The sequence below is a fragment of the Aptenodytes forsteri genome, unplaced genomic scaffold (genome assembly GCF_000699145.1).
Source record: "Aptenodytes forsteri isolate BGI_AS27 unplaced genomic scaffold, ASM69914v1 Scaffold100, whole genome shotgun sequence".
Taxonomy (NCBI): domain Eukaryota; kingdom Metazoa; phylum Chordata; class Aves; order Sphenisciformes; family Spheniscidae; genus Aptenodytes; species Aptenodytes forsteri.
In genome coordinates this window covers 1558572-1568163 of record NW_008796216.1, presented here as the reverse complement: position 1 = coordinate 1568163, position 9592 = coordinate 1558572, and the positions used below count along the sequence as shown (strand labels likewise).

The 9592-nt window shown below is 38.7% G+C and overlaps 1 protein-coding gene across 4 annotated transcripts; it reads left to right on the top strand.

The window, feature by feature from the left end:
• The first annotated feature begins 396 nt into the window (after nucleotides 1–396).
• TMEM14A (transmembrane protein 14A) lies at nucleotides 397–7983 on the top strand. Of its 4 annotated transcripts, XM_009288564.2 has the most exons (5): nucleotides 397–530; nucleotides 2354–2455; nucleotides 6305–6392; nucleotides 6568–6666; nucleotides 7374–7983. In XM_009288564.2, the coding sequence occupies exons 1-4, from the start codon at nucleotides 455–457 to the stop codon at nucleotides 6641–6643; spliced, it is 342 nt and encodes a 113-aa protein (XP_009286839.1). In that variant the 5' UTR covers nucleotides 397–454; the 3' UTR covers nucleotides 6644–6666; nucleotides 7374–7983. The 4 variants fall into 4 exon arrangements, with proteins under 4 accessions (XP_009286839.1, XP_009286843.1, XP_009286841.1 ...); XM_009288568.2 differs by lacking the exon at nucleotides 6568–6666 and having other exon boundaries at nucleotides 7414–7983; XM_009288566.2 differs by lacking the exon at nucleotides 6568–6666.
• Nucleotides 7984–9592: the final 1609 nt, after the last annotated feature.

Here is a 9592-nt window from a genome sequence, read left to right as displayed (position 1 = left end):
CCAGTTTCCCCTAATGGAAATACAGTATACCAAGATACTGAGGTGTAAGGAAGGGCAGCAGTTAGTGAAAGGATGATACAATAGCCAATAGACGCACCTTCACCTTTTGAATGTTTTGACACAGTAGTCAAACATGGCTTAGGAGAGCGTAGTGTTATTTAGAACACTTTAAGTAATGACTTTTTTTTTTAACCAGGAGGAAGGAACTTGTTTGTCTTCAGTTGCAATGTGTTTTCTTCTCCAGAGTTGGGACCATGGCTATTGACTGGATTGGTTTTGCATATGCTGCATTGTTGGCTGTTGGAGGTGTTGTAGGATACACTCGTAAAGGTAAATACCGGGACAGCAGGATTTGGAAATGAAGCAGTTGAGTTTCCTCTCTGCTACGCAAACCAGGAGGAAGGAACTTGTTTGTCTTCAGTTGCAATGTGTTTTCTTCTCCAGAGTTGGGACCATGGCTATTGACTGGATTGGTTTTGCATATGCTGCATTGTTGGCTGTTGGAGGTGTTGTAGGATACACTCGTAAAGGTAAATACCGGGACAGCAGGATTTGGAAATGAAGCAGTTGAGTTTCCTCTCTGCTACGCATTGTAAAAAAAAAAAAAAAAAAAAAAAAAAATTGCGAGACATATGAAAATGCGGGTGGCTGGATGAAAAGTGTTCCTCTCTGCTACGCATTTAAAAAAAAAAAAAAAAAAAATTTGATGCGAGACATGAAAACTTTGCTATAATGAACACAACTGCATCTTAAATCCATCCTGCGCTGCTATAAATGAGCTGAGTCTCATGAGATTTACTTGGGTCAACTTAAGCATTTAAGTGGTCACTTTTTTCTGTTAATCTAACTGATGAGTTTGTTTTCAGGGTAAAAAGGGGCTGTCGTGTTATTTTTGACCTTCAGTGTATTTTGGGCCTTCTCATTTCCTTTAATCATTCCTGCGTTGAGCGCAGTAGATGATCTTTGATTAAAGTTTATTTTCTGCGGATGCATAGATTTCCAGATGCACACTGGAAAGAAAACCCTTTACTTGCATATTCCGATCTGGTGGTTAATTCTCTCTTAGGTATTAACTCTTAAGATAATCAGGTTTTAGGTTATCCTGTACTACAAAGCGCATTTTTCCATATTTCAGTCATTTTTGCAGTCCTTTCCAGCTAGCAGCGCCCTGCCTGAGCCGAGCACAGCATCCCAGCAGAGGTCGCAGTGGTACCAGGGACCGGCAGGCAGGATCTCCAGGCTGGTCCCGGTTAGCTCTCCCACAAAAGTGCACGTCCCAGCAGCGCATCAGTCTTCTTCGCCGTGGCCATTATCCATCCCGATTCTTGTGATTTAGGGTCACTGTTTCCCTGCGTAGCGTGCACGTGCTTTGCTCTTAGAGACATGGCTTTATATCTGACTTTCTGAAAACACCTGGTGTATTTTTTGTTTGCACCCAGCTGCACTCACTGACTTCCCATTCGCTTGTTCTCCTCACTCTTTAATAGTTGGTCGGTCCTTGTGGCAAATCTAGATTATTTTTTTAATTGGTAATGATTTCTGTTTTCTTGCAAATTCTTGATTAAAAATATTCGGTATAACAGGACTGGGAGCTAAATGGCATCTGGGGGTCTGGATTCTTTATTTATAAATGTTTTGGGATCAGCTTAATCCAGATAATACCTGCTGTGCTGTTTCTACGCTTTTATCCTATGGTACCGAGTCAAATGCCTATTCAGAAAGCTAAGTATATTACTGAAACTCTGGGCTTTATGAACCAGTTTTGTAATAGCACTGAAAGAAGATGTCGAGTTACTTTTAAAAGCCATGTTTTCATCCTCATTGCCATCTAATTGTTTTTTAATTCTTTATTAATTAAATGTGATGTTGGTGATACCATTTCTTTGTCCAGGACTGATGTCAGACTGAAAGGCTTATGACTACATGTGTTGTCCAATTTATCCTTTATATATCTTGACACATTTCTACCATTTTTGGAGACTTCCAAGTGCTGTAAGTTATAGTTAAAATCAACAGACAGTCCAGAGAAATTACAAAAATGTTTCTAAAGGTATTTATGGTAGAGAAAATAGCCAAATTCTTCAAAGATTATTTTTCCCAAATTGCAAGTATTACTAGACCTTGATCATCTCCCTCTAATTTAGTCAACTTTGCCCCTAATGCCATGCAAGAGAATGACCCAGTTACAGAAATATTACCTCTCTATTCACACTAGGTGAGCTAGCTGCACTGTGGCAAAATTGGTTCTATTTTTAAAATATAAGGATAATACTGTGTAGGGAGACAACTACTGTGTAAAAATTGAGCTTAAAGACATTGTATTGAGAAATAACACTTGAATGGTTTCTTGCAGGTAGTAAAATCTCTTTAGCTGCTGGTCTCGCCCTTGGTTCTGTGGCTGGTTATGGAGCTTACTGCGTAACACGTGATCCAAGAAATGTGAAGATATCATTGTGTGAGTGTTTTACTACAGTAAACAAACAAACAAAAAACCCCCAAAAAAGCAGTTTCCTGAACTGCATGTAAAATTCTCTCTTTTATTAAATTTTGAGTATTGCTTTGGTTTAAATGTTAGTTTTTAAATAGAGTTCGACACTTTAACTTAGCTTGCAAAAGTCAAGAGCTTAACTGTGGCACCATTTGCAAGGTAAGGCAGATCATTCACACAAAGTCAGCAGGTGTGTGTTACCACCTGGCAGCGCCTCCTTTTATTAGATGGTTACCTAACATTGCAAATATTGTGAAATCCAGCTGAGAAATGTGGGAGAGTACTGGAATAAAATGATTAGCGCTACAGATTAGAATGTAATTTGAGAAGTAAAGTAGGTGTGGGATCCAGTCTTGCATAACATAACATATCCTCAGCTCCCAATGAAACAAATAGTTTGACTCGGTGCCTGCTGAGCAGACTTTGCTGCTAAGAAAGACGGGATACAAACTATGCAATAATTGTCACGTTAGCTAGTTTGCCATGAAACCCTCATGGAGGCAAGGAACTACAGTCTCTAAGGGGGATGTTAACCTCACACAACTGATTTGCAGTAAGAGCTATTGGGAGCTTGTCTCACTCATGGTTTTAGCAAAGGTGGCTTAGGCTGTGGTTTCACATGCAGAAATGCATTTAAAATACATTTAATCCAAATTGTGTGAGTACACAATCGCTTTTTCTGAACTTAGTTAGAATTTATGGTATACTGTTCATGCTGGCTTTGTGCTTTACACCAGTTGTAAAAATTTTCATTTCAAAAAAATGTTGAATAGCATTGTCAGCAAAGTATGTTCCCACCAACTGAGTTCTTTAGTAAAGGTGGTAATGGCATACCTGATCTGCTCCTAGATGGCCTAAATTGGGTATTCCAGTTTTGCCACCGTGACCTTGCTCAGATTAAGTTATCCCACTGTTAAAAAAAAAAAAAAAAAATATCACAACTTTTTTGGAATGAAGATACAGCCTTAAGTATATGTAAATTTGTAATCATTCAGTGTGAGATGCTTTTAAGCAGCATACAGTATTGTACTTTTATGGGTCAATTAAATCACTAATTTGGATACAGAATTTGTGGAAGACCAATTCAAACTTAGTAAATGTTCCCTGCTTCCCAATTCCTTGGTTTTGAAAGGACTAATACAAAACTTCCACTAATCTGCTTGTGAACGTCAGATATACTAAAATACTGTCAGTGTTGTGCATTTCATGTAGCTGTAGGTATACGAGGACTTTCTCTCAGCTGGATAAATACATATTACTAGTTTAATGGAAATTACAGCAATACAGATGACATAGCATTTACTACACCTGCCTTAGAAAGTTCTTATTATGTAGAGTAAAAGGAACAAACACTTTTTAAAGCAGTCCTAGTTTAGAATGTTTACAAAGTAATGTTCTAATTGCTTAAAACCTAAATATATCTTTAACCTCGGCTATGAATGGGTGGCCTCTTCAAGATCCGCCTATGCTGAATGAAACAAAGAAGGTGGTCTGAACTAACTGTGGTGATTTTTGCCTGAACTGAGTTAGGACGTATTCATACAAAGTACTCTGCCAGGGCCAACCATTCAGGCTGGTTTTAATCTCTTTCAGGCTCATGTATGTCAGTCTGGAAGAGGGTGTTTTCTGGCTTCTATAGACCTAGATACCTCAAATGAATAAAGAACTCAGTAGGAAGACTTCAGAGAAGGGAGAATTAGACACACTTGGAAACATCTACAGGTCCACACCTTAAAAAACTTTGGTGGCTGCTGTATTTGCTACTTTCAGAATAATAAGGGTTTTCTGTAATACGTGTGTATTGCTTTTGTATAAAATCAGAATGTTTTCACTTGTGCCTAACCTCCCAAAGTGCCAAAAGCAACTAGAGAACAAATGAAAGAAGGAAATTAAGTGTATGGAAGAAAGTGACCACTCTGAACTTAGAAACCAGTGGAGTAAATTGCAATGTAAAATGAAGCAAGTACCCAAACCTTTAAAAGGTTAGGAAATTAAAAAAAAAAAAAAAATCCCCCTCCAAACCCATAATTATCTATAGTATTTATCACCTACGCAAGAGTCTCCTACAATAATGTAGGTAATGTTTTAGTACAAGACCTTGATAGTAGGGTTCTTGTAACTTGTCCTACGTACAAAGAGTATGTAGCATACAGATACCCCAGGCAAATTTTCTTAGTTGTTTTATAAATTATTCTTTCAGGCATTTTCCTACTCCCCCTGAAATTAACTCTGTGCTTTCTTGAATACTTTAATGCAATTTTATGTGTTTGGAATAGGTGTAGAAATTCAGACTTCAGTATGCAACAGTTACTGCTATTCAAAGTGCAAGCTGGTGCACCTGATTTATTGAATTTCTGATCTGAATCTGATTTACTGAATTGAATTTGGCTTGATTTATTGAATTTCTTTGATTTAAGGTGAAACAGTGAATATCTAGCACTTTTGAAAATCAGGTCTAAAAGTTGAACGTCTTAAAAATTCACTGGCACATGTGAAAAGCCAGATACTAGTAACTGGAAAAAAGAACATTACAGAGTGAACATGCTTTGTAGCTTGTAATTAATTGTAAATATATTCAGGGCTCTGGCAAGACGCATACTGTGGAATAGTCCACTCTTCAGACATTCCTGAGAGGATCAAGGCTATGGGACCAGAAAATAAGAGCAATGGATAATGGAGCATAATAGTTTTTTTGCAGGGTATCTTTAATGAGTGCACATGTATAGCTGGTGGAGTTTTGTAAGATGCTTGTAAGTGTCAGAGCTTGTTTTATAATCCTGGAGTGAGTTTAAAATTCTTGACACCTGTGAGCACAGGACTGTCCACAGGAATAGGCAGTGGAGTTTGAAGAAATTAGCCAGATGGTTTAACTGCTCCATAAAAAAAGGGAAGAGATTTGTGTAACTGCCATTACTTCAGCTGCAAGAATGATAAAAGCCCAGCTGCCCATGAGAAGTCCTGCCTCTCTGCCCACTTCTAGGAAGTATTTCAGGTGACAGTTCTTTAACGAAGCTAGCTATCTTTGCAGAGTTTTACGTGTTCTTATCAACCTTCTCATTTATGTAGTGCTCTGCAGCCATAGTTCGATATGAAATCCACATGCCTGATCAGTTCATTGCTACCTCCATTTTTAGGTAAGACTACTCCAGGAAGAAGATGCAATTCCTTTCATGATGTTTATTCTCTGCTGTTTGTGCTGCATTTGTTGCCGTCTTGGGCTGCCCACTCTCGTCACAGACAAGGGTGGTTCCCTCGTAGCAAAAGGAAACAAGGGAACTTGTGGTCATGATGAAGGAGATGTTGATAGCCATATTCTGTAGCGAAAATCTAGTTTTTAAGGCTCAGCAAATAAAGAGCTAGCATTCTAAAAAGAAAACAGATAAAGCTGGATGCTCTAGCTCCTTGAATAGTCAGACAACAGCTGCACTGGTCTAGGGTGGTGGGATTTATGAGACACTATTCCTGTAATTCAGCATACACGTTACTGTTACGATGAAGAGTCTTCCTACTTTATTTGTATCCCCGTGAAGGTAGATAAGAGGGAGTAGAATTCACTGTCTGACAAACTTACTTAGTATCTGTGGAATCGGATTTAGCATTCTGCTGCACATGGAAACCTTATTTGTAGCTGAAAGAAATCATAGCAGTGTATTTTGGAAAAGCAAGAATGTTTTTATAGACCCTATCTCTGATCTAATGTTTTATTAAATTACAGTTCATAGCAAAACATAGCAATGACCTTTGATAACTCTCTATGTTCCTGAATGGTCCACTGGGAGAAGTGAGAACATAAATATATTGAATTGTCTCTTACAGTTTCAGCTTTTCTTTTGACCATTATAATGGGAATGAGGTTCAAGAGGTCCAAGAAATTAATGCCAGCCGGACTAGTAGCGTGCCTGAGGTAAACATATTGAGGATCTTAAAGATTTTGCTGATTTTCAAATAGTTGCCATTTGACATCTGATTCAAGCCAGTATCAGTGGAAGGTACTATCATCCAGCAACTGTATGGTTTAAGTGAAATTAGTTTGGAGGTCACAGTCCTGTTTCCAGTGAACAGCTTTTTCATCTCACTAGGCGGATACATCTGATATGGACTGACTTTCTCAGCACAGAAAGGAGAGATCTGCAATTAAATATTAATGCATATTGATAAGGCTCTTGGAAGAACCTGAGGTAAGCCTCAGTGTTTTCAAACACATATGCATAAAATTAGTCATCTAATTTCATACAACAGGGTCATCTTAAAAAGGACCAACACTTCGGTTTAGAAGTGCTGCATTCAAAACTACTGGAGGCGCAGCACCTTTGAAAACTAGGACATTTTTGACCTTAGAACTTTGGTCAGTATTACTGCAAATTATGATGTTTCTAACCATTCTGACTGCTTTATTGCGGCTGTTTATTTTGGCCTTCTGGAAAACATAATTTTCTGTACCTGTTATTTCAGAACTAAATTATAGAGCAAGTCGAAACTTTTTTTTCCCAGTGAGTCTGTAACTCAAAACATTTTTCAACTGTAAGTCAGAATCTCCATCTTCTGTTGCTTTGTTGCTACCAGATTTAATATGACACCATTAACTGGTTTACTCCAGTTACATACAGGGAGGAAAAAATCAGATGCAAATTGTCAAGATGCAAAATTTAAGAATCAGGACTTAAACTGGAAAATATGATTTTCCATTGTGGATCGCTTTTCAAGCCTAGGTGGACTGTGTGTTTCAACAGACACTGAGGCTGTAGATTTAGACATTTTAAAAGATTGCTTACTGGAGGCTCCTGTGTCAGGTATTTATGAATGCACTGTTATCTAATGATGACTTTCACTGTTTTTGTTCATGCACAACCATATTTATGTTTTTTGTTCTGGGGTTTTTTTGCAGCCTTTTGATGATTTTGAGGCTTGTTTTTATGCTGCTGTAGGAGAATTTAGCAACTTAAGAACCGAAGTATGAGTGCCACGCCCACCGAACAAACAGGCAAGCTCTCCGTACTTGAAAGACAAGTTTGAACACAAGTCTTACATTGCATTTATCTTTTCTGTAAAAGATCTGTACCTGTTATTTGATTATTGACATTTGCTGATATTTTGCAAGCTTTTTTTTTTTTAAATTAAAACATGTTTTGTTGATGATATATTTTGGTCTACTTCCATTTAAGCAGTCTGTTAAGGGATCTTTCTCTCTAAGTTTGATCTCTTTCAGGGGTGCTGAGCGCCCCAAGCAATCGAGTTAGTCTTGCACTATATCTCTGAGAGAAGAATATATATAAATACCTGTTTATGCTAAAAAGGTATATTGTATTGAACCATAATTTTGTAGCTTCTGAGATCAAGTAATCAATTCTAATCGTATTGTCAATTACTAATCAATAAAGGCTGGGGCCTGTATGTGATGCACTAGAAAACCCACCTTCCTTTCAAACACATGTTCTTGTTCCACTGGTTCTAAATGTAAAAACTATTATCAGTGTTCAAATAAAATGTAAAGTGTTCGAAGCTTCTCCGTTTTTCATGCAGACTAGTGAGCCATTTTGTCAACGGAAGAGTCTGGTGATCTGCTTTGTACTCGGTACCGGTTTAAAACATGTACCATGCTGTAAATTCCCACTGACATGAACCACAGCTGAGGAAGGTTCACCATCTTGCACAAATAGGTTCTAAACTCTCAGTCTCAATACTCTTTAACAGGTTTGTCATTCTGGTCTTACACAGATTATCTTGCTGAAGTCCTTCCCCATAAGCAAAGGAGACTATTCAGACATAAACTATTCAGGGATTGAAGTTGCTTTGGTTTGCATAGAAAATAATTACATATTCCCTGGGTCTGAAAGGTTGGCCAAGACTATCTTCTGGTGTGCAGGAATGCGCAGCCAAATCATTAGGAAACTGAATATGGGCAAGTGCACTATTGAAGACAATGAGAACTTTTGCTTCTTCTCATTTTTTTCATACAGAGCTTGCTTATAAAGGCGATTTGCTCCGCAAATCCATCAGCAGAATACCATGCTTGGTATTCTTGGCAGGGGCTTAGGTGGTGACAAGGTGGTGTGAGCAACTCAGATGTCTAAAGCACAACTGACAAGAAAAAAAAAAGGCAATTCCCCCAAACCACAGCCCCTAGCTCTGGAATCTTTTGCTAGCAAACGTTGGTATCAGTCATTTCCAGGTGTCATCAGGCTTACAGGTGATTGAGCTGATATGTTAGGATTTCAGATTGGGATCTTGGTACCTAAAATGACAGCTGGACTCATAAGATGTGGTTCATTTTATCCTGAAGTAGAACTTCAAGACAGGTTAGAGGAATTGAACTGCCATGTACCACAATAGGCTTGGGTGGCCAATGCCGATTTGGATATTTGTACTGTAGACGAGGTGAATCCTGTCTTAGATTAAGCTCCGATGAAAAGTTTAGGCAACCTTGTGCTGAAATGCAGAAGCCGTCCTGCAGTTGCTGCTAGCCCAGAGCCTAAATGCAGTTAGCTTTTGTGTTTTTGAGCACGTCCAGAGTTGAGCCTTCTGTGTATTTGCTGAATTAGCCCATGGGGGCAGGGGGCTGGGGCTAGCTTCCAAGCCCAACTGTGATGCAGAAGCTTTTGCTTAAATTCCTGAGCAGCCCAAACAAGTAGCGTTCTCAGCAAGTCCAACATATCCCTGTGGGATTGAGGACTCACAAAATGTAGAGGTGATGTCCTGTGCCAGTCTCTGTGACGATTCAGTGATCATAGCACTTGTTTGGGACAGAGGTGTAGCTCAATGAAACTTGAGTGCTACGGTGGGCATTGCAAATTACTGCTTCCAGCTACCTAGGTAATTTTAATGTAAAGCTCTTACAAGCTCATCTGGGCAGTGCTTAGGTGACTGGGACATTTCTGGCTTGTATTCTGAGATACATTACGTGGCTCTTATGTACAAGTTGGAAAAGGGGTTAACTTTGCTGGGCAGCAATTCTGTATATACACTGGTTGACTGTTTTCTCTGCCTAATCAGTTCAAGTCCTACTGAGAAAACTAACTGCAAGGAAGAATAGTTTATGGCACTGTTCTTAAAGGGAACAGTGACGATTCCCATGAAATTAGGGTAAAGAATCTGAAATAGTAGTGA